Source organism: Crotalus tigris, unplaced genomic scaffold (genome assembly GCF_016545835.1).
Source record: "Crotalus tigris isolate CLP2741 ecotype Arizona unplaced genomic scaffold, ASM1654583v1 scf7180000018923.2277400, whole genome shotgun sequence".
Lineage (NCBI taxonomy): Eukaryota > Metazoa > Chordata > Lepidosauria > Squamata > Viperidae > Crotalus > Crotalus tigris.
The window spans coordinates 2,139,859-2,165,526 of record NW_024097276.1 but is presented as its reverse complement, the minus strand read 5'-3'; the positions used below and the strand labels follow the sequence as shown (position 1 = coordinate 2,165,526).

Sequence of the window (25,668 nt, the reverse complement as noted above, 5' to 3'; positions counted from 1 at the left end):
CAACAACACCTTGGTTGGACCACGTTCCCCCCCTATTCCTGACAGTACGAAAATGTTGGAGAAAGAGTGCTCCCAAGAAATTGTTCCTGGGAGATTAAAAGAAGCCTAGGCAGCCTTGCGAGGCCAAAAACACCGAAAACAATTCACCATGGCCAAACTCGGAAAACTCTCAGAATTCGACGTTGCACATCCAGAGAGGTGGAGCTCATACATCGTAAAGATGGCTTGAAGGCCGCAAAGCTGCAGTGCGTTTATGGCCAGGTGATGTTCGAAATCGCCGAAAACGTAGTCGCTCCAGCTCCGCTTGAGTCTGTTGCTTATTCTGAACTTTAAAAAATGCTCAAAGAAGCTATCGGTCATCGCCTGGAGGCACGCCTTCGAACAAAGAGACCAACGACCAGGCAAGTTGGCTGCTGAGTTCATAGCCACCCTTCATCAAGCGGCTTGACCCTGCGAATTCAAAGACCTCGAAGAAAGACTGTGAGACTGCTTAGTGTGCAGGTTGAGAAGCAGGGAACTCCGACAGAAATTGTTCGTGAAAGAGACTATTTCATTCCAAGACGGCCTAAGGGAGATCACAGCCAAAGAAGCTGCCGGGGGAGCCATCAAGGCCTTATGGCTCTCCAGGAGCACTCTCTGTGTAGAGGCCATCCACCAGGAGGGCGCTGAGAGGGTCGAAGACTCCAAATTGGATCAAGAGGTCAATCGATTACAGCAGCTACCAGAAAGAAGGCCACAACAACCAGTTGACAAGGCAGTTTTCTTCTCTCGATGTGCGGGGTGTGGAGGCCGACACAAATGTGCAGAATGTAGGTTCCGCACAGCAACGTGCCAGGCATGTGGCAAACAAGGTCACATTGCCACTGTCTGTCAGGGTTGTTGGAGAGAAAACACACCAGAAGAGTTTCCTAGAAAGGTACCAGAGCCCTGGGGCAACAGAAGATTGGCTGTTGCACCAGTAGAAGGAGCATGCATAGAACAGGTGCCCATCGCCTACTTAGGGAGAAGTTGCAGCTCAAAGTCAAGCTGCACGGAGTTCCATGCAACATGGAACTAGATATGGGGTCAGCATTATCGATAATTTTACAGGGAACCTTCAAACACATTTGTAGTCACAGCGGCAAAAGAGTTAAGCTCAAGCCATCAGACCTCATGTTAACAGATTTCCAAAACTCTCGAGTAACAGAGGGGAAGCTACACTCAGGGTACAATTCAAGGGATTTGAGGGCTCCCTGGAAGTCGTAGTAGTTGAGGGCAACCGCACAAGCCTCATTGGGCTTGATTGTTTTGATGCATTGGGAATCAATGTGACTGGAATAAACAGCACACATGCAGTGGACTTATCGGCAGTTTGCCAAGAGTTTGCTGATGCTTTTAGCCCCAACTTAGGGAAATATAAGGGACCTCCCATAGCCTTTCGGCTTGATCCTGCCATAACTCCAATAAGGATCAAGCTGCGCAGAGTGCCTTTCGCCCTCAAGCAGAAGATCGATGCAGAGCTGGATAAGCTAGTGAAGCAAGGCATCCTGCAGCCGGTTGATAGCAGTCAGTGGGAAACCCCCATAGTTACGCCACTTAAGACCAACGGAGAGGTGTGCATATGTGCGGATTACAAGTGCACTATTAATAGAGCACTCCAACAACATGCATATTGGTGCCTGTAGTCAGCCACATTTTGGCGTCACTACAGGGAGGTTGCATCTTTGCCAAGTTAGATTTAGCTCAAGCCTACCAGCAACTGCTGGTGGACAAGGCCACATCGGAAGCTCAGATCATAGTTACCCACAGGGGAGCTTTCAAGTTTAAGTGCCTACAATTTGGGATCAGTGTCGCCCCAGGGCTTTTCCAGGGAATGATGGAGTGCACGCTCAAGGGTATTCCAGGAGTGTGCCCATATTTCGATGATGCCCTCATAGCTGGGAAATCAGTCGAGAAATTGGCAGAATGGCTCAAGGCCATTCTTCAGCGTTTCTGAGAAGCGGGGCTGAAGCTGAAATGGGAAAAATGCAGAATTGGGGTAGCTTCAACTGAGTTCCTTGGATTCCGCAGTGATGCCGAAGGCATTCATCCTGCTGAATCCAAGCTCAAAGCAATTCAGCAGGCCCAAAGTCCTAAATCTAAAGGGGGGCTTCAAGCTTTTTTAGGATTGCTCAATTTTTATCATGGCTTTCTACCAAACAAGGCCGCAGTGGCAGAGCCGTTACACTGGCTCTTGGACAAACATTCACAGTGGAAATGGACCAGCATCCACGAGAGGAGCTTTTCAGCAGTCAAATAACTGCTGTCTTCAAACTCAGTTTTGATGCATTTTAATGAAAAGCTGTCTGTCTGCATCGCTTGTGATGCATCACCATATGGGGGTTGGGGCTGTGCTGAGTCATTTAATGGCTGATGGAAGGCAAATTCCAATAGCCTATTACTCAAGGACCTTGTCCTCTGCAGAGCATAACTTTGCCCAAATAGATAAAGAGGCCTTAGCCATAGTGGCAGGGATCAAGAAGTTTCATGACTATTTGTATGGTAGGCTCTTCACGGTCTTCACAGATCACAAGCCACTCCTGGGTTTGTTCACAACGAACAAACAAACACCCCAGATGATATCTCCTAAGATGTTGAGGTGGTCAATATTCCTGTCAGCATATAATTACAGTCTGATTCATAAACCAGGAAGGGAAATGGGCCACACAGATGGCCTTAGCAGATTGCCCCTGCCACAGTTAGAGCCTGACCCCGCTCCAGCCACTCACATCTGGCTACCCAGGATCTGCCTGAGTCTCCCTTTAATGCAGGGGATGTGGCTGCCGAGATAGCTTCAGACACAACGCTGTCTGTGTGTTGAACTGGGTGCTCACAGGATGGCCGGAAACTAGTCCCGGGCCTAACTTTCAGAGTTTCAGTAGGAGGAAGAAGGAGTTGTCAGCTCACAGGGGGTGTGTCTTGTGGGGTAGTCGGGTTGTAGTTCTGAACTCACTGAGGGCTAGAGTCTTAAAGCCTCTGCATGAGGAACATCCGGGAATAGTCTGGATGAAGGCACTTGCACGAAGCTACCTTTGGTGGCCTGGGCTAGATAAAGATATTGAGGCTCAGGTACACAGTTGCCACATTTGCCAGCAATCTAGACCAAAGATGCCCCACGCATCGATGGGAAACCACACAAGCCCCGTGGCCAGAATCCACATCAATTTCACAGGCCCTTTTCAGGGACAACTCTTCCTCATAGTAGTGGACAGTCACTCCAAGTGGTTAGAGGTTGCACCTATCCCTACTATGACTACTGCCAGGACCATCCAGGAGCTGTGCAGAATCTTTGTCATGCACAGGTTACCCAACGTGATTGACTCAATGGGGCTCAATTTACTGCTTCAGAATTCCAGTTCTTTTTGAGGGCTAATATGATCAGGCACACCACATCAGCCCCTTTTCACCCGGCCTCAAGGGGCCAAGCGGAGCGCATGGTCCGAACAACTAAAGAATCCTTGAAGAGAATAGTAACCGGCAACTGGCAACATAGACTGGCAGATTTTCTACTCTGCTAATGCACAACCCCATGCACTTCCATGGGCAGAAGCCCAGCAGAATTAAGATGGGGCCAGCATTTGATCACAAAGCTGGATCGCCTACATCCAGATAGAGTTGCCTCACAACCAATGCAGCCAAAGGCACCACGGCAATTGCAAGTTGGCGACCTGGTTTGGGCACAGAACTATGGACAAGGGACACTGTGGGTGGTAGTTGTGATTTGTAAGGTGACTGGGCCACTTTCTTACGAAGTGGTCCTGGAAGACGGTCGCATGCTACACAGGCACATCGACCAAATGCGACAGAGGTTAGCAAACCAGCCAATAGCTCATGACTCTTGTGACAGTCAAACTCAGGAACAGTATGATTGCACTCATGCATTAGAATCTGTCAGCGACAGTGGAACTCTCCGACTAAGGGACGAGACTCTAGCATCTGGTGAGTCAGTCCCAAATGCTGATACTTCAACCAATGGGCAATGCCAGCAGACAGCTCCATTTTCTGGACTGGTGGACTCTGTTCCACCTGTGGACACTGACTCAGGTCTACCAGGACAAACCAGCCACAGAGATTCGATTCTACCCATAACGGACGGGCCTCACAGCCCCAGTCTACCATGCCTAGCAGGCGAGCTGACAGACTGGGGGCCTCCAGCAGTTCTGAGGCATTCAGAATGGGTGAAAAAGCCACCAATGTATTTAAGGGAAGATGTTCAATATTTGTCCTTATAAACTATCTTGGGGGAAGAGGTGTAATGTATTCATGTGAATTGCTTGGAACTGTTCAAAAAATGGTCATAAGACTAAGTCAGTTAAATGCCAGACTTTCTGTCTACATTAACTTGTGTTAAAAGTGGGAGCTAATATTTGAATCCTATTGGTCGTCGCCTAGTTGCTGAGTGTGTAAATAGTGGTGGAGCGGCAGTTATCCAGGCATCTGTTTAAAACCTTAATAAAGAGTTGTTGTTGCACCTGCTGCCTCATCAATGCCTCACTGATCACCAAACATAACAATATGTATGTACAGTTATATCACATCAAATTTTTATTATGGTCAAAGATCAGCATAAGGGGAAAGGGATACAATCAAAAAGAATAGAAAGTACATCAAACATTAAAAATAGTAAAAATAAAAATATATAAAACAAAATTATATATAAAAACCAACTCCAAAGTGTTCTAATAAAATGGGGGTGGGAGCATTAGATTAATGTAGCAGAGCATAAAGTTATTATATGGCAGACTAAATCTATCATAACAGAATGACGTACTAGATGCTCATAAGACTACTTCATGAAACAGGTCTCATCTGATGGATTTTAAATGCTTCTGTGCAGAACCAGGCAACATTATATTTTGGAGCAAGGTTAGTATTTGAGAGCAGCAGGGAAGTGTAGAATTGTCCTGTGCATCCTAAGTATTTATGCAACAACAGTGAGATGAGGCCTTAGAATGTGTCTATAATACAGGCCCTGGAGCAGCACATGCTTTGTTTTTTTCTGTGTGTCCAGAGTAATGGGCATTGTCTCTCTGAGTAAGAAATCTTCTTGGCCCTTCAAGAACAGCTGAGAGGAAGGTATGACATTGTGCCAGAGGAAAGACTCTCAAATGGTTACTGATTTCAATGTTACCATGTTTCCCGAAAATAAGAGTAGGTCTTATTTTTTGCCTCCAAACAGGCACCAGGTCTTATTTTTGAGGAATATCTTAGTCACCGACAGCACCAACAGCACCGCCCAACAGGTCCACTTCTTCTGGGGCCAAAGGAGCAGCTGCATTGTGCAGCTGCATTCCAGCCTGCATTTTGCAGTCAGGCTGCATAGGACTTGCAGAACTGAGCTATGGATTGAATCCATAACTTGGTTCTCAGCTGCACAGGCCTTCTGGAAAGGCCTGTGACTGAGAAATGCAGCCTGACTGCAGAAGACGCCACAGAAGTGGGCCGGCAAGGAGAGGCCTGGCTGCAAGGTAAGTAGGTGCGAGGTGCATGGGGCAGATCCACACCCTCACCCCCACCCTAGTTTGATTTTTAAGTATGTGCCTTGCCCCAAAAATAGGGCTTATATTTGGGGTAGGGCTTATATTAGACCCACCCCCAAAAATCAAGCTAGAGCTTATTTTCGGGGTACGCCTTACTTTTGGGAAAACATGATAGTTACACCTGCCATACAGGAGGCAGAATGTCTATTAGATTCATGTTAGATTCAATAAGCGTTGGAGACCTGGCTATATCTAACTGGCACCCTGAGTCTGCTACAAAATATTTAATGAGTGTTCTGGCCTAATCAGATCCCATGCTGAGTAGAAGACATGGAGAGAAGCCCAAGGATGAGATTTTAGTTACCACTGCCTTTTTCCATATGAACCAAAAGCTATTACCTTCTCTAATAGCTACTTCAGAGAAATCCATTTTAGCTTCCTTCAATTTTCAAGCTGTCTCCATTTTCAAGCTTCTTTTTTTCCAGAAACTTCCCAGACTTCCTCTTTTGATATTTCTACCATTTAACTGACAAGTCTCCTTCTTCTATGATAACTATTTTGTATTTGAATCTAAACCAATACTTACTCATATCCTTTATATGCAAAATGAGCACAAGCTGTTCTGTTTGTGTATTTGCTTGGATAACTAAACTGCAGTTGAAAGCCAGACAATACCAGGACTATGAATTAGACTGGGAAGTCAAACAATAAGAAAAAAGCAGTAGAAAACTATTTATCTATTGCAGCTAAGAAAACCACAAGGATATTTTAAGAAATAATTCAGTTCAAGGTAAAGAAGATTTTATGATATAGGGACAAATAATAATTATTTGGGATTTTCTGCACTACAGCCTTAAGTAGTTTCCATGGATAAACCAACCTGGATAAAATGGGCTTAAGAATACCCATTCCAACTTCAGCCACTGGAATCACATACATGGTTTTGAGAAAATACTTTCTTCAATGTAAAAATAAAGTATAGAAGAAATATATTAGCAAACTACAATAGCCCATTATTGTTACTTGCCAAAAAATAGTAATCAAGATAGGCTTTACATGGCTGGCAGAAGTGGAATAGGAGACCCAAGAGTATCAGATAGAAACAATGGCATGGTTATGATCAAATGAAGCTTGGGAAAAGAATGCCAATCCTTCCCTCCTTCACAGCACAAATTACCAGCTTGCTTCAACTTAGAAGTTTTTAGCAGGAGTACTAATTGGTAGGGTGTCTAGTGGTTTTCCCCACCTTCACAAAAGTGTTAAATTTCTTTACACCAAAAAGTACAATTAATAGAACCGCACTCTTACTTTAATACCTCCAAAGTAGAAGATTTTAAAATCTGAGCTGTAACTTTTTTTCCCCTCAGTTAAAGGAACTAAAGAAAACATTTTTTATAATACAATAGACTTGTTTTGTTACATCATATGCAGTCTCTCAAAAAGAACATACCTCTGTTTTTCAAAATCAGCAAAACCAAAATTAAATACTGAGGTTTCCCTGGAGTCCCTGGAGTTTCCTGGGACTTAAAAGCTTTTTAGAGCCCTGCATCTAGCCATTGGATATTATGATCTCTACACATTCTTTTTTCTTCACTGCTTTCACCTAACACAGGATTAGAGACATGCATGTTTGTACATCAGTATTTACAAATATCAAGCTCACTGTGAGCATGAACATTAGACTAGTAGGATTACTCATGAGAAAAAAAACAACTTTCGACATCTCAGATGAATAGTCTTCTATCACGTGTATGCAGTTATCCTAGATAATACATCAAATAGGACTATCCTCTCAACCATCTGTAATTTTCAACATTTCATTTTCTTTACTGTATTGCAAATGTTTATACCAGCAATTGATTTCAGTTTTCAGCACTTGTTGCTAGGATACAGAAGCTTTATTCACTTCTGAGGAAAATATTTCTCAATACACTCTCAAGATTGTGTTACAATTTTATTTACCCAGAAATCAGGATACAGCAAGTAAATAATTTCGTCATTGTTATCTATCACTAGCATCAATAAAGAACTAAAATGTAAATTGATATTACTGGATTCACATAAATAATTATTGGGTATGTAATATAGTTAAAATTATCCTTTTAATTTTTATTTGTAAACCATATTGTAGTATGAATAGTGATAATATGTTAAAGAGTAGTGAACTTCAGTAACCCTATGGTATCTGAGCTGTAAAAATTCAGAAAATCAATAGATGCTGCCATCTAGTGGTCTAGATTTTTGCAGTCCAGATATGGTAGGCCTAGTTTATAGTCCAAACACTGAAAATTGTAATTGTTACTTCTGCAAGAACATAGTAGACCAAGGGCAGGCTTCAGTTATACAATGTTGTCCTTTATAATGGTTTAGTTTTAATATATGAATAAAATATTTAGCTTCTGGGATCTTCATATTCTATTCTGCCTTATATAGATTTGAGACCACTGAAATTTTCTTGAGATTGGTTTCCAGAATACCAATTGTCAAGATGGAATATAAGGCCATGCTCCTGGCCTCACCCACATATTTCCTCTTTCTGAAACTCATTCCTCTGCATCTTATTTGAAATACCTCTTTCTGAATTGCTGATTATGCCAAATAAATCCATGATACAGTTCCTTCTGCCTTTATCCATCAAATATTTGTTCCACTGTGGAGGATTATATTAATCTGCAAAGGATTAGACAACTTTTTTGAGATTATATTCACCTTCAGTCCTGTTAGGAGTGTCAAGAACTGTGTTAAAAAATTGGGAGAAGTTCAAAAAGGGAAACTCAAACAGGTGGTAAAATAAAAATAAAACATTGTCTATGTAAATTAGTATTTCATTGATAAATTAAATCAGTTATATTACATTTCAGGTGGTTGTTGTTAATTGTGAAGTCGTGTCCAACCCATCGTGAGCCCTTGGACAACGTTCCTCCAGGTCTTCCTGTCTTCTACCATCTTCTGGAGTCCATTTAAACTCATGCCTACTGCTTCAGTGACTCCATCTAGCCACCTCATTCTCTGTCGTCCCCTTCTTCTATTGCCCTCAATCTTTCCCAGCATTAGGCCCTTCTCCAGTGAGTCCTTCCTTCTCATTAGGTGGCCAAAGTATTTGAGTTTCAACTTCAGGATCTAGCCTTCTAAAGAGCAGTCGGGGTTGATCTCTTCTAGGACTGACCGGTTTGAACGCCTTGCAGTCCAAGGGACTCGCAGAGTCTTTTCCAGCACCATAGTTCAAAGGCCTCAATTTTTTGTCGCTCAACCTTTCTTATGGTCCAACTTTTACATCCATACATTGCAACTGGGAAAACCATGGCCTTGACTATACGCACTTTTGTTGGCAGGGTGATGTCTCTGCTTTTTAGTATGCTGTCTAGATTTACCATAGCTTTCCTCCCCAAGAGCAAGCGTCTTTTAATTTCTTGGCTGCGGTCCCCATCTGAGGTGATGTTGGAGCCCAGGAAAATAAAATCTGTCACTACCTCCATTTCTTCCCCATCTGTTTGCCAGGAATTGAGAGGGCTGGATGCCATGATTTTGGTTTTCTTAATGTTGAGTTTCAAGCCAACTTTTGCACTCTCCTTCTTCACCCGCATCAAGAGGCTCTTTAGTTCCTCTTCACTTTCTGCCATTAGAGTGGTATCATCTGCATATCTTAGGTTGTTGATATACATTTCAGGTAATGTCTACTAAACACTTCCAAATCTATAAAAGGGAGTAAGATAGCACAGACTCATGTATATTTGGTTGTTTTTGTTTGTTATGTAGTTACAGTGCACTCAGAAAGTATTCAGTTTTGTTATGCTGCAACCTGATTCTACAGCTGTTGAAATTCATTTTTTTCTCATTTATCCACACTTAGTACCCCATAATGACAAAGTGAAAAAAGAATTTTATAAATTTTAGAAATGTCTAAATACTTTCTATATATTATTTAAAATACAGTTAAATGTGTTATTTAAAGTCAATATTTCTGGAATTAATTTTGGTTTAAATTTATCTATAAATCTTAAATGTAGAACATTCTGTGTATTCTGTGTAATAAGATCCAATTATTATAGAGGCTATTGAAAGGCTTTCTTCTCTTCAAGACTTTTTTTTTAAACAGGGATGAGTATTTTCTTCAAAGCTAGTTAATTGAAAGGTTTTTCTTAAGTGATTTGCTTTTGTGGAAGGCTCCACAATTCAAAAACATTCCTCTCTTTCTCTTTCCCTCTTTGGCCCATCTCTGAATGTTTGTGAGTTTATTACCTATCCCTATTTGCCCTCTCTTTCCAATCTAACACTCTCCCATGTATTAATTACCCTTTTGCTAAGTTCATATTCATCTGTTTTGGTCTTAAACTTTCAAGTAGCAGATAAACACATGTTCCTTTTGTCTCTGTGTTGGTCTGTATCTATGTGTGTGTCCTTATTTTTCTGCCTGGGTCTGGGTGTGCATGGGTGAGTAAGTGTGTATATTTTCTCTATTTCCATACCTTCCTAAATCTCTTTCTGCTAGCTCCCTTTTTCCTACTTATTTGTTTCTTTGTATTTTCCCCTTTAAGAGAAAGAAGGGCAGAGATTGTTTCTTTATAATTGTTCTTTAAATTCTATTGCTTTTTCTCTATGGCTACATCCATGTCCCTTGCCCCATGATAAACATACTGCACCATCCATGCAGCTTCCATGTCTGAACTATATCAAGGGCAATTTTTAGCTGGGGTACCTTTGGTGTTCTACTCGGAAGTGGTGTTTTCTCCCTTAACCAAGTTCAAGTTGATCCATGTAGACAATGTTGAGCATGTTGATGATATTTATTCTATCTGGTGGCTACTTCTGGTTTTGCCTGTGTGACACAGACCTGCCCTTTTGGGTCCATCCCTTTAGTTCTTCTTCCCTTAATCCCTCTCTGGGTGCAATGGAGATGCAAACACCTGCTCCTGTGGTCTTGTATTCTCTGCCAACTGGCCGCATCTTGGTCAATTGCACTGTTAAAAATGGATCCCATAGCCACCAACAAAATTTGGAAAATCATCACTTCATTCCTTCAACCCTTTATTTTCATAACTCTTTAAATTGTTTTTATTTGTACCAAGGGATCATTATCCAATATTACTGCTTTCCCATTTGATATGGCATAGAGCTTTAATAAGAAAAACAAAGAGCTACCACCATCATTTCTGCCAGTGACTGATAAATCTTTTTTTCCCCTTTGGCACCAGAAAAAAAGAGGAGGGGTGAGAAATTCTAAATAACATCAGCAGCCACTTCTTCTGCTACTATGACACAATGGAGCTGTGGGAAGTCAGCCCCCCCCCCCAGGGAAGGAAATATTAAAAGGGCAGAATATTATATTTCCTCAAAAAGATCTTAAAGAGGCAGAAAAGCATGCCCAGTTTTTCTTAATAGCCCCAAGTCTCCCTCCCCCAAGCAGAAACCAGCTCTGTTGAAATGCAGATGTAAATAATCCATTCAGGAAGGTTGTAGCCCTCCAGCTAGAAACTTAGGAAGACAAAGAACTTTAAAATCTACATACCCCACCCAAACTCTAGGACAGGACATAATAGGATTAACCCACAGATGCCAAATGGGCACACTCAGACTCAGGTCAAAGTACATGACACAGGAAATACAAAGCCTCAAACAGGAACAGGAAACAACTCCAAACAAAAGCCCAAGAGGGTATAAAACCCACTCCCTATTACATGTGGTCTGTTTTTTATTCCAGAGACATCTTTCTGTCTAGCTCTCTCTTCAATAAACTACAACCTTCTTTCTAAAGCAGTCACCATGTTGTTTATTCCCAGCTTGGACTGGACCCTGATGAAGACTTATCTTTCAACAGAGCCATAACTGAGGAGAGGACCAGTAGAGAAATTATGGAGGAAGCCTCTGAATGAAACTTGTTTGCACAGATATTCTTAAATTTTGTGGTGTCCCTAAATTGCTGCAAAGCCAAAGGCCAGATTCCAACATAATCTTTATTTCAAAAATTAATTTTAAGACTTCTTAAAGCTTTTTAAAGTAAACATTAAAAAATGGTAGGTGTTAAACATTCCATTCGCTTGCGAATGATGAATAAACATGGCAAAGTTCAACAGTTCTTTATTCCTCTGTAATCAACTCCGAACTAACAGCAACAGGCTCACAGGCCTCTTTATGTGTCTGGAGACCCAGACAATGGCAAACAAAGTATCAGGGCGTTTTCATGCCTTGCGCATGCACACAAGGCCAGTGCCACACAGTCTGGTCCCAGGCAGCTTTTGGAATGCCAGGGACCAATGCAACGTCCCGAGCCTGCTTTTGCAGGCTCAGGACATAGCAGTAGTGCCTTATTTGAAAGTAGCTCAGTGCCTTATTTGAAAGTAGAACCAGGTACTAGTGACAGGATACAAGCAAGGATAATAGAAAGTATCTGGCAACAGGTAATCTTATGGTGCTTTATTTAGTTATGTTCCCATATCATCCATTTATAAATATGCAAGGTCACAATACCCACCATATGTTTTCAAAATTCCAATATGTCCATCAATGGAAAAAGTAAGTAGAGACTTACTTGGGTAAGGAAACAGCCATATGGTGCCATCCTTACTCTGGAAATGCTAGCTTTCAAAGAACATAATGAAGTGTGTTGTTAGGGCAGTATGTTGTATCTGAAGAGTCCAATACCTAAGCTGTTTCTCCCTTGCATACTAAATATTTGGATAAATTTTGTTGTTTACAGTAATGCTGTCTCAAAATACTGATGTCATTATTTAATGATGTTGACCTGCTAGTATTCCAAACATTTCTTCTATCACCCTCCCTTTCTCTCTTACAACACACAATATTAGAAGGCTTATTTCCATATATTTCTACATCCAGCCAAATTAACCTGTGTAAATGTAGAAAGTTGGCTTTCATTTCATTGTTATTATCCCACTAAGAGTCTTTTTTATTTTTGATTTAGTGTAAATGGAAAAACAGTCTCTCTTTGTAGGGTGATAAAACTGGATGACTCATTTCCTTTGGTGTCAAGGAAATGACATTGCCCCCCCCCCCTTCACCACACTTCAAATGAATAATAGACATTTTTGGAAGTGTTCAATTTCATCAGCTTTCAGTTCTTTCCTCTTCTGCACAGGAGTAGATTCCAATGTTGTTCTGTCAATTCCATTTTAAAAAATGCTTTTGTGGCTTTTACAAAAATGTTGTGTCTCCAGTGCAGAGGGGAAGAGGAATCGAATTTCATTACAGCTAAGTGCTTACCTTCTGTGAAAGCCAACAGGGTGTATTATGGAATGTTAATAAAATAGGAAGAATGGAGGTAGAAGCACATTTCAGGAAGCCAAATTACTTTGGGCCACTACTGACTTCTTATTTCATACTTACCGCTGCCTTTCCTACAGCTTAATTGCAATATTTCTGTGGACTTCTGGTTGGCTTGGACTTTGTGACCCAGAATAGCAGGAGCTTTGCACTTCTTCCCTGATGCGCCATAATAGATTCTGACAGTTGTATTAATCCCTAGAGGCTTCAGCCTAAATTAAATATTAGTATTTATATTTTAGTCACCAATCTTCCTGCCCATCCCCAGCTGAACTGGTGTGACCAAGTGGGAAAGGAGTGACCCAATTGCATGCCCGATCAAAGGAACAATATTCACCTGCTCTCTGCTGCACGGCAGATCACAGGCTATATCATTAATGGTATGTCTCATCCACTTAGCAAAGTGTTAGGCCCTTGTCAGCTTGAATCAATGTCAGTATGTACAGGTTGAGGGGGGCCTGCAAATTCTGGCTCACTAAGAATATGGGCCATGCAACCAATTCAATCCTCTCATGGAGGAAAAGAAAAAAAAAATCAACTTTTTGTGTATTGTAATCAGATGCATCTAGGAGAAAGAAAGAATAAAATATGTTTCTGACTGAAGACTGTTTTATTAGTTATGGCTACTCTCCTCTAACTCTTTGCTGAAAAGAAAAAAATTGAAATAAATTCAAACAGAAATCAGAAATATTTTCTAAGATACTAGTTACAATCAACAGCCAAGTTATGATGGGAAGGAAATATAGAATTTGTAAGCAAGTAGATGGAAATAATATTCTAGTGATTTTAACTCTTATATTTTTAATGCATTTTTCTCTTTTTCTCTTCTATATTAATAGTAATTTGTTTTCCTTTTTAAAAAATTATTACAATTTTTAATTTCATAATTTTAATAAATGATCCCCTGTATGGATTACTGCCTTGTCGTGGCAAAGGGGCTTGTGTAACTCAATGAAGCTATAAGCTATGCCGTGCAGGGCCACCCAAGACAGACAGGTCATAGCAGAGAGTTCTGACAAAATGTGATCCACTGGAGAAGGAAATGGCAAACCACTCCAGTATCTTTGCCATGAAAACCCCATGGACAGTACTAAAAGGAAAAAAGATATGACGCTGGAAGATGAGCCCCTCAGGTCGGAAGGTGTCCAATATGCTACTGGGGAAGAGCAGAGGGCTAGTACTAGTAGCGCCAGAAAGAATGAAGCGACTGGGCCAAAGCCGAAAGGACGCTCAGCTGTGGATATATCTGGTGGTGAAAGGAAAGTCCGATGCTGTAAAGATTTTTTCTCCATAGGAACCTGGAATGTAAGATCCATGAATCAAGGCAAGCTAGACGTAGTCAAAAAAGAGATGACAAGACTGAACATCGACATCTTAGGAATCAGCGAACTAAAATGGACAGGAATGGGTGAATTTAACTCAGATGATCATCAGGTATACTACTGTGGGCAAGAATCCCTCAGAAGAAATGGAATAGCCTTCATAGTCAATAAAAGAATAGGAAAAGCAATACTGGGATACAATCCCCAAAATGACAGAATGATCTCAATTCGAATCCAAGGCAAACCATTCAATATCACAATAGTCCAAATCTATGCCCCAACCACTGGTGCTGAAGAGGATGAAATTGACCGGTTCTATGAAGCCCTACAGCACCTTATAGAATTAACACCAAAAAATGATGTCCTTATCATCATGGGGGATTGGAATGCTAAGGTAGGAAGCCAAAAGATAACCGGAATAACAGGCAAGTTTGGCCTTGGAGTACAAAATGAAGCAGGGCACAGGCTAATAGAATTTTGTCAAGAGAATACGATGGTCATAACAAACACTCTTTTCCAACAACCCAAGAGACGGCTCTACACATGGACATCACCAGACGGTCAACATAGAAATCAGATTGACTATGTGCTCTGCAGCCAAAGATGGAGAAGCTCTATACAGTCAGTAAAAACAAGACCAGGAGCTGACTGTGGCTCAGATCATGAGCTTCTCGTTGCAAAATTTAGGCTTAAATTGAAAAAAGTAGGGAAAAGCACTAGGCCACTCAGGTATGAACTAAATCATATTCCTGATGAATATACAGTAGAGGTGACAAATAGATTTAAGGAATTAGATCTGATAGACAGAGTGCCTGAAGAACTATGGATGGAAGTTCGCAACATTGTACAAGAGGTAGCAACTAAAACCATCCCAAAGAAAAAGAAATGCAAGAAAGCAAAATGGCTGTCTGAGGAAGCTTTGCAAATAGCTGAGGAAAGAAGGGAAGCGAAAGGCAAAGGAGAAAGAGAAAGATACACCCAATTGAATGCAGAATTCCAGAGAATAGCTAGAAGAGATAAGAATGCCTTCTTAAATGAACAGTGCAAAGAAATAGAAGAAAACAACAGAATAGGGAGGACCAGAGATCTCTTCAAGAAAATTGGAGATATGAAGGGAACGTTTCATGCAAAGATGGGCATGATAAAGGACCAAAATGGCAGAGACCTAACAGAGGCAGAAGAGATTAAGAAGAGATGGCAAAACTACACAGAAGAACTATACAAGAATGAGCTTAACGTCCCAGATAACCACAATGAGATGGTCACTGACCTCGAACCAGACATCCTAGAATGTGAAGTGAAATGGGCCTTAGAAAATCTGAGCAACAACAAAGCTAGTGGAGGTGACAGTATTCCAGCTGAGCTATTCAAAATCTTAAAAGACGATGCAGTAAAAGTGCTACACTCAATTTGCCAGCAAATTTGGAAAACTCAACAGTGGCCACAGGATTGGAAAAGGTCAGTTTACATTCCAATTCCAAAGAAAGGCAATGCCAAAGAATGTTCAAACTATCGCACCATTGCACTCATTTCACATGCTAGTAAAGTTATGCTTAAAATCCTACAAGCTAGACTCCAGCAGTATGTGGATTGAGAACTACCAGAAGTACAGGCAGGATTTCGAAGAGGCAGAGGAACTAGAGATCAAATTGCCAACATACGCTGGATCATGGAGAAAGCTAGGGAGTTCCAGAAAAACATTTACTTCTGCTTCATTGACTATGCTAAAGCCTTTGATTGTGTGGATCACAACAAATTGTGGCAAGTTCTTAAAGAGATGGGAGTACCAGACCATCTTATTTGTCTCTTGAGAAACCTATATGCGGGTCAAGAAGCAACAGTGAGAACTGGACACGGAACCACTGATTGGTTCAAAATTGGAAAAGGAGTCCGGCAAGGCTGTATACTGTCGCCCTGCCTATTTAACTTATATGCAGAGCACATCATGAGAAAGGCAGGGCTAGATGAATCAAAAGTTGGAATTAAGATTGCCGGGAGAAATATCAACAACCTAAGATATGCAGATGATACCACTCTAATGGCAGAAAGTGAAGAGGAACTAAAGAGCCTCTTGATGCGGGTGAAGAAGGAGAGTGCAAAAGTTGGCTTGAAACTCAACATTAAGAAAACCAAAATCATGGCATCCGGCCCTCTCAATTCCTGGCAAATAGATGGGGAAGAAATGGAGGTAGTGACAGATTTTATTTTTCTGGGCTCCAAGATCACCTCAGATGGGGACTGCAGCCAAGAAATTAAAAGACGCTTGCTCCTGGGGAGGAAAGCTATGGCAAATCTAGACAGCATACTAAAAAGCAGAGACATCACCCTGCCAACAAAAGTGCGTATAGTCCAGGCCATGGTTTTCCCAGTTGCAATGTATGGCTGTGAAAGTTGGACCATAAGAAAGGCTGAGCGCCAAAGAATTGAGGCCTTTGAACTATGGTGCTGGAGAAGACTCCTGCGAGTCCCTTGGACTGCAAGGCGTTCAAACCGGTCAGTCCTAGAAGAGATCAACCCCGACTGCTCTTTAGAAGGCCAGATCCTGAAGTTGAAACTCAAATACTTTGGCCACCTAATGAGAAGGAAGGACTCACTGGAGAAGGGCCTAATGCTGGGAAAGATTGAGGGCAATAGAAGAAGGGGACGACAGAGAATGAGATGGCTGGATGGAGTCACTGAAGCAGTAGGTGTGAACTTAAATGGACTCCAGAAGATGGTAGAGGACAGGAAGACCTGGAGGAACATTGTCCATGGGGTCGCGATGGGTAGGACACGACTTCACAATTAACAACAACAACAACAACAATAAATGATCTATATTATATTACTTGTTATTCCTGATTTTTGTACTCTGTGTAGAGTTTAAAAGTGATTTGGGGATCTAAGATAGTCATTTTCTAACATACACACATATATAGTACACTGCACAGAGGCACATATATATTGGAGAGGGGAGAGAGAAAAAGAAGCTTTTTTCCTCTTCTGAATTCTTTCGTTAAGAAAGGGATACATTTTTAACTTGTGATTAATTCAGTATGACTTCCTTTTTATGACAGATAGAAGGTTCAATACCCTTGGTTAAGTTTGATGTGTGGGTCTATAGAAGAATGGACCTTTAAGGTTTCAAATTTAGCAGAAATGGCAAAAATCTTGGCTTATTTGAAGGATCATTCACAAGAGAGATATATTTTGGTTTGGAGAAGAAGGATAGACTATATTCAGAATAAATATGGGACTAAAAAGTTCCATTTATTTTATGAACAAATTTTAGAATTATTAGTTATTATTATTATTGTTTATTATAGTGAAATTTTTATTATATTGTATTGTTTATGAATTAGGATTTTAATTTGTTCATATGATTAAGTTTATTTGTAAATTGTTTACTCTGTGTTAAAGAGGAGTTAAAGCGCATTATAGTTGTTTATCTATATAGTTGGTTAATGTTAGTTAGATTATGATTATTATATTTGTTACCCTGTATTCAGCTCTGGGAAGTGGGGGAGGGGGAGGGTAGGGAGGGTAGGGTGGGTGGGTTTGGGGGTATATTTTGTAATTCTTGTAAAAGTTTTAATAATAATAAAAAAGGTTTGATGTGTGGGTGAGTGTCTATATCTAAAACTGAAGGTTTACTTCCATTGCCTTTAAAAAGAATTCCATTTGAGTGGAAAAGATACCTGTATATTGATGTACAGTACTTTCAGCAAAGCATGCTCAGCAGAGGCTTTGGCATGCTGAAGCATTGCTCATAAAATTCTAATCAACCACTTGTAATCCTAAACAAAACGTAACAAAACCTCTGGGCCAGCCAGATAGGCATTTGAAATATTCACTTCCTGTCTTCAGTGAGAGATAATATTGTTCTAATTGGATATTAATCCTTCTGAAATGCAGACTTTCTATTCTAATTTCATTGTCTTAAAATGGGATTTGCTGTGTTATCATCTTTTTTAGGATTGCAAGTTAAGAGGTGGAGTTGTTATTTTGCTCTAGTTCATGGGTGTCAAACTTGCAATGTCATGTGACATGTCGCAACGTATCGTGACTTTTTTTCCATTGCTGGCAATGGGGTGGGTGCAGTTTCGGCATGATGCTTCCGGCCCCTGGGCCGGCAGTTTGACACCCCTGCTCTAGTTAAAATAGATTATCTGGTTGGAAAATAGTTGGCCCTGCTTTTATTTGTGTGAGTAGGACTTGTACTGGTGTGATGGAAACAAAGTGACTTATAGGCTTGCTTATTAGCTTAAATATCTTGTTTGTTCCTTTATAAAACTCAGATTCACAGAGCATTACACTTCCAATGCTATGGTATAATTCTTGCCTACTTTTTCAGTTTGCTCAAAAGCAGTAGAATTGAAGATCTGACCTTCCCCATGTTCTAACTGGATTTTTAGTACAGAAGATAAGTAAGGCTGTGCTTTTGAAAGCCTATAACTCAGTGTGTTTGTAAAGTTGCAATTTATTTCATCATCTTTCTGAGGATCTGGATGTGACTTATATAATTATCCCATTTCTCCTGCTGTTTTATCTTCACAGGGACTATTCTGCAAGGTATATTAGACTTAGAGATATTGATTGACCCAAGATCACCCAGCAAACTCAGTGGCTGAATGAGAATTTGAAACTAAATTTCACCAGTCCTAGTTTAATATGCTTTGCATAGACATAAGCATTTGTGGAATATATTCTGCTAATATTTGTGAGTTATATTTCCAATAGATTCCATGAAGCTCAGTTAACTTCAAAGAACATTTTATGAAGTATTGCATGACTTATCCAAAAGAGTATGAGAAGAGTTCAGGGCCATGTATTCTCTGAAAGTCACCATGGAATATGAATCTAAAACTTTATACCAATTCAGATGATTTATTCATCTTAGGTAAAGGTTGAGCAGTGCACTTTATCTAAGCATTAAACTCAGCTTGGGAAAGTTGGTATGTTTGACTAGGCTTTCTGCTTTAAAAATCATCCTCATCACCTCTACTCAATCTATCATCCAACAAGTTCTGTGGGTATTTAGGTAATTTATTGTAAAACAAATATCTTCACTTAGCTTAAAGTATCAGTTTTAATTCTAATTTGATGCCATTCATTTTATGCATTAATAAAATAGAACATGCCAGAATAACAAATTCTGTAAATGTGATAAATATTACAAATAATTTTTAAAATTCCATGTTTTGGATGGCTACATACATATCTTTCCTCTCTCTGCATTTAAAAATTATGGTAACATAACACACAAAAAAGCAGAATAGCATGAAAATAGCACATAATGATTTATATTGCAAAAACGCTACATTAGAAATAACTAATAAAATGTCTTGAAGCATAAAGTTTATCATCCTTCCAAACAAGATGGTGTTCTTTGGCTATTATCTAAAGGTAGAGGTTTCCCCTGTCCAAAGGTGTCCAATTCTAGAGGGCAGTGCTCATCGCTGTTTCTTAGCTAGGTGAACCAGCATTGTCCAAAGACACTTTGTATGGTCATATAGCCAGCATGAGTATACACTAAAGCACACAGAATACTATTACCTTCCCTGAAGTAGTACTTATTTATCTACTTGCATTTGCATGCTTTTGAACTGCTAGGTGGATAGGAATTGAGGTAAGCAATGGGAGCTTATCCCGTTGGGTGGCACTTGGGTCTCAACTGGGCTGTCTGCTTTCCAGATGACAAGCTCAGCATCTTTAACTGCTGAGCCATTATGTCCCCTGGCTTTAATGTGGCAGAATGAATATTGAAATAAAGTCTTTAGCTTCTTCCATTATTCTTTTCTGGCTTACTGAGTTTAAATTTTAGATCACTTATATGTATTTACTGTGCACTTATAAATTATTTGGAATGAACAGAAGAAAGTCTGACCAGTACTATTCTGATATATACATATATGTACATGTCAAATGCTATTTTATACCTTTATAGATATGCCTGTTGCGGTTTTCTGTACCAAGAATCTCTGAAATCATGAACGGGGGCATGGAACCTTGCCTCTTAATATTGTGAAAACTGAAATACACATTGAGCTTATGTATTATGTGCCATTGCTTGCAATGAAATGAACTTCTTTTAGCAGAAAGAAATACCATTTACACTTTGGTCTGTTGCCAGCCAATATTTGGCTAGGTTTTTATTTGTTTAACATATATGCTGGGTGTCAACAACTTTTTTGTTCATGGGAGGGGGGGATGTTTCAAACTATTCCTTTCATTTCATCATTTTCTCCAAGATACATTTACCAGCAACTGATTCAGCTCCTTAACTGGTAAGATGAAGATAAGCACTAGTATCTGGTGTACTGAAACTATGCAAAGATACTTTTAGACACCATGGTGACTAAAGTGAAATGCAAACATAGAAGCTATTTTGTGATAGCTCAGTTTGAAAATAAAATTGCTGTCTTTTTTGTATATTTTTTTTATCAAACCTTCCTGAAATGTACAAGTGTTATACCATGTTGGAAGCAAAAGCATACATAAAAAATAAAATGAAATGACAGTTCTGAAATAGGAAAAATGTGATAAATCATATTATTTATTCTTTGATTCTGTTACGTCAAAGTCTAAATCTAGTTGATGTTAATATGTCATATCTTCAACTATTTAACTCAATTCTCTATATTTTAATGAATCCCCCAAACTGAATCTGTTATTGCATATGTAATATAAATGAAATAGGAAGGGCAGTCACTGAAAACCAAGATCAATTATTCCATATTCTATGGAACTGTATCAAATCTGTATATTTGTTGGCATGCAAATATTGTTTTCCAGTACTTTGATTGAATGAAACTTCTTATAATTTATATATTTACATATATATTTATTTCAATATATTTTCAGTGAATCCTAATTTTGAATTATGTAGTCATAGACCAATGGTGTCAATTTTAGCAAACATGTCTTTGCTGTAGCAATATTTATTTATGCCTCTAGTTGATAGTTAGATAGTTAGGTAATTAGTTTTATGTCCCATCTTTCCTTCAGAAATTCAAGGGTAGCATAAGTAGCAGTGTTTTTGTGAATTTTTCTTTGCAAACACAAACCTGTGAGATATATTGTCTAATAGATAGTGAACTGGTCATATTATACTGCAAAGTTAAACTTATAACTCTTATAACTTATAACTCTTATAATTCTATAATGTTCTTAAATTTTCCGAACTAAGAAATCTTAAAATAAAATGCTTCATAGGCTCATTTTATTCTAAAATATTTGTCTATACAAAGGTTGAATAGATATGAATATTGCTGTAGAGAAGTAAACGCTATGGGTGTTTTAAATATAGCATTTAGATATAGCATTTACTGTATTTTGATGAGCTGAAAATTACAAGATGTAGCTATTCCAGTTTTTGTAGTTAAATACATTCACTAAAATATTCTATCAAAAATTTTCTTGTCTCAGCATGTGGAAAGGGAGACTACAAAATAAAGAAAAGGTGTACTAATGTACACACTGTATGCATAATGGTGTCCACATTAGAGAAAGCATAGCTCCGTGTTAAGATTACTACCATGAATAGTTTAGTTTCATATCCTGGATTTTCTTCTAGGAGTTCAAGGTGGCATACCCAACATTCCTTCCTATGACTTTTATCAGAACAAATCTGTGAAGTAGGTTGAGTCTTCCCAATTCTCTCCATCATCCAAACCACTATATGAAACTAGCTCTCATTTACAATGTAGTTCAATCATCCTTTCTTAGAAATTATTGGGATTAGGAGGGACCAGACATTGCTGTCTTTCATTTATTTATCTCCTTATTTTTCCACCCCTATCCTTTGCTAGAACTTGTTGTAATTTTTTCTTTATTGCAGGAGATCTATGCAGAACAGAAAAATGAAACAACTTTGCAATATCCTCAGTATACTGAAAACTGTACCTAGCATTTGAACTACCCATATCTGACTGTAATACTATAATGCTTACAGAAGCTAAACTGTGTAACTCTCTTACAGATAGTGCAATCTTCATAATCATGTGTATGTATGGCATCCTTGCTCAACCTAAACCATAATCTCAACTGTCGTGAGATTTCGAGGTGGCAACTGAGCAACTATCTATATATCTTATCACTTAGTAGCAAAAATGTTGATATTAAAGTAGGGAATTATTTTATGGAAAAGATTCTAAGAATACTGTATATATAGCCTGCAATAGGTTTCTCCCAGTCTGATACCTTCCAGATATGTTGAAACTGTAATTCTCAGGATTCCTAGCTAGTAGCTGACTGGGAATTATGCAAGATGAAATCTAACCCATATGGTGGATAAAAACCTCCATATATGTGTGTGATATTGTAAAAATGGCAAGTATCAGCATCTGTGATGGATTAATAGGTTTTCTATCATGCCATGATAAAATGCATCACTCATGTTTTTTTTTTTTTTTAGATCTCCTGTTATGGCTGGAGGCCTCTTTGCTGTTAATAGAAAGTGGTTTTGGGATCTTGGTGGCTATGACCCTGGATTAGAAATCTGGGGAGGAGAACAGTATGAAATATCATTCAAAGTAAGCATTTATGGTACACACTTCTTTTCTATTATAATGACATATGTGCTGAAGAGCAAATTAAAAATGCAGCATAATAAATTTTGCTATACATTCTTTCTTCTCTTTTTTAAAAAATTAAAATGGTCACAGGAAGTTAGAGTGCAGTACTGCAGGCCACTTTAGCTGACTGTGTTCAGCAGGTCAGCAGTTCAAATCTCACCGGCTCAAGGTTGACTCAGCCTTCCATCCTTTCGAGGTAGGTAAAATGAGGACCCAGATTGTTGGGGGCAATGTAAATATATATATATATATTGCTTACTGGTGTACACCGCTTAGAGAGTGCTTGCACTTAAAGCGGTATATAAGTCTCATAAATAAATAAATAAATAAAAACCTCTTTGTCCCTTTTCCTTCTCACAATTTTTTTTCTGCTTTGTGTTCTCCCTATAATGATCTAGTCGGTTGGATAAAAGACTAAATAGATTTTTGGTATGATTCAACAGGTTCAGATGTTCCTTATGCATGTCTAGACATATTCTTATCTCACTTTCTTCTGAGCAAAGTAATCTATAACATCTCATAACAGTCATAAACATCAGTGCTTTAAATATCACACAAGATGTTGTACACCACAGAGTTAGTTTCTTCTTGTTACAGAATTCTTGCACTGATTCAGGAAAAAATAGAAGGCAATAAGGTCTGGAAACTGAAAACAAGATTGCACACACCCAAATATTAACGGCAAAAGTAGCATTCTGTGTGCGTGTTGAAGGGTGTCTCAAATTCTGCAACATTGTCAATTGCATTTGACTTCTCTCCCTCTGGTATGTGCCACCAAACGTACAAACAAAAGGGGTAGAATTTCTATACTGATACTTCATCCACCAACTTGTAGATTTTAGCCCCTATGAGCCAGTGTCACATGCCAGGCCAGATTCTTATTTGATAATCTACAATTTGATAGTATATAATTTCATAAAGTATATATTTTTTAAAAATGTAAAGAAAATAGTTCCCGTTTGTGGGGTTTTTTTCATATGACAGATTTGGACTACAATACTTATCTTAAACAAAAGTTTGTATTTAGCTTCAATATGTTCCCAGTCCAATTTAATCTACCATAATGCTTATCTTGTGTTTTAATGCAAATTTAGAATATCCAGTGTTAACAATTGTGCAATTCTTGTTGCTTCTCTAAACATCATTGGAACATGAAACAAAGCCATCTGTATTAGTTATGTATTCAAGATGGTCAGTGATTAATATTTATATGTTAATTATATATAGGGGTGTAGGGCTATATATATGTTGTTTATAGTATGTTTAAATGTGTTATGTATGTGTACACTTTGAAAGCAAGCAACTAATTTCATTTTTAATATGTGCCATTGTGCCCACAGTAAAAAAAATGATAATAGTTATCTATCTATCTATCTATCTATCTATCTATCTATCTATCTATCTATCTATCTATCTATCTATCTATCTATCTATCTAGTAATTCACTATAGAAGATTCACAGAATGGACTCACAAATGATGGCATGGGATGTCTGAACTCCAAACTATATAGCGAGGGAGATTTCAGCAGAATCAAAATGAGCTGGGTGAATTGAGTTCATGACATGTAATTTTCAATTGAGTCTTTTCCAAACAAAACAAACCCAAAGACATAAAAGTCCATAAGCCAAATCGATGACAGTTGTTTTAGAGTACATCATGTAACACTCTCTATAGTTAAGGTATTTCATACTGTAGCTAAGTGCACATTGGTCTTGCATCTCACAATTCTGGCAGAAGACAAAACTTATTATTCTACTTCCTATGTTCCTATGTTTCTTTTATTTGTCATTGAAAGAAAAATAATTGCAAGGCAGCCCATTTCTCACTACACAGAAACCATGGTAACCATACTAGAAGTTTGGATACTAAACTGTCTCTGCCCTGTTTTGTTCTTTGATATATCCTTTGGAGAAGAATAAGTTACACCAACGCTCATTTTATATATACCTGCTCATTCATTTTATTACTGTGAGTTGACCCTAAGGGTACATGCCTTTCCCCATGGATATAATTTTAAATGACTTTCAATAGCATTTTGTACTATTCATATAAAAGCTATTCTCTGCCTCTCTCAGACCTCAGTTGGAAATAAGAAGAAACCATATATAGAATGCATTGGATTTTTTGGGTAGAGTATTGGGGGCCAGGAAATAAGTAGTCAAAAAAGCTTTCTGCTAAGGTAAAGGTAGTAATTTAAGTTGCAATTTAGTTCAAAAGCCCATGGTGCCAGGTAATTAGAAATTCAGTATCTGTTTCTGGAATTTAGTTAGTGCTACAACAGGTCATCTCCAGCATTAAAGCCTGGCTTATACCTCCTAAATCAGGATGCTTAACTTTAATGCTCCTCAGCCCCATTGTTCACCCCCTCTAAAACCCCAAATGTCATATCACTAAGAACCAATATAATGCTAAATTCATTGAATCAAAGAAACCTATACTGAAAATATACATCCAGGCTCAGAGCTCAGTAAGTGACTTGGAGCTATTTTGGCAGTCTATCCCATGGATCTGTTTTGAAGACAAGCCACCTTCCCTATCCCACCAAAAACCCCTAGGGCCAGGGCAGACATTGTCATCTGCTGACCAGTACTATCATTTTATCATTCATGTGTGTGGATGGATGGATGGATGGATGGATGGATGGATGGATGGATGGATGGATGGATAGTATAATGTATTGGCCATAACTGTTTTAAATCATTTGCTTAATGTCTGACCTACATTGCTGTATTGTTTAACAGTTGCTGTTACTGAAAGCCAGACTGGCTGTCTCCAAGCTGATAATGAGGTTTGGGGCAGGAAACTGTTACTTTAAACCTATTGGTTGCCACCTAGAAGCTAACTGTATAAATAGCTGTTCAGCAGCCTTTAGGGTGCTTCTGTTCTGAGTTAATAAACGTGTTGCTGTTTGAACACTCTGCCTCATTCAATGTCTAAAGAACCGAAGATATAACAGTGGCGATGAGGACGGGATGTGCTGCTTCATTAAGAGAGCTTGAAGTCACTAGAGGGT

General features: G+C 39.0%; 1 protein-coding gene across 1 annotated transcript in view; it reads left to right on the top strand.

The window, feature by feature from the left end:
- Positions 1–25,668, top strand: part of LOC120314397 (polypeptide N-acetylgalactosaminyltransferase-like 6) — a 210,895-nt gene that overhangs the window by 38,298 nt on the left and 146,929 nt on the right. The window contains exon 3 of the mRNA XM_039357445.1: positions 22,494–22,611. Coding sequence (XP_039213379.1) covers positions 22,494–22,611 — 118 coding nt within the window. The remainder of the gene's footprint in view (positions 1–22,493; positions 22,612–25,668) is intronic.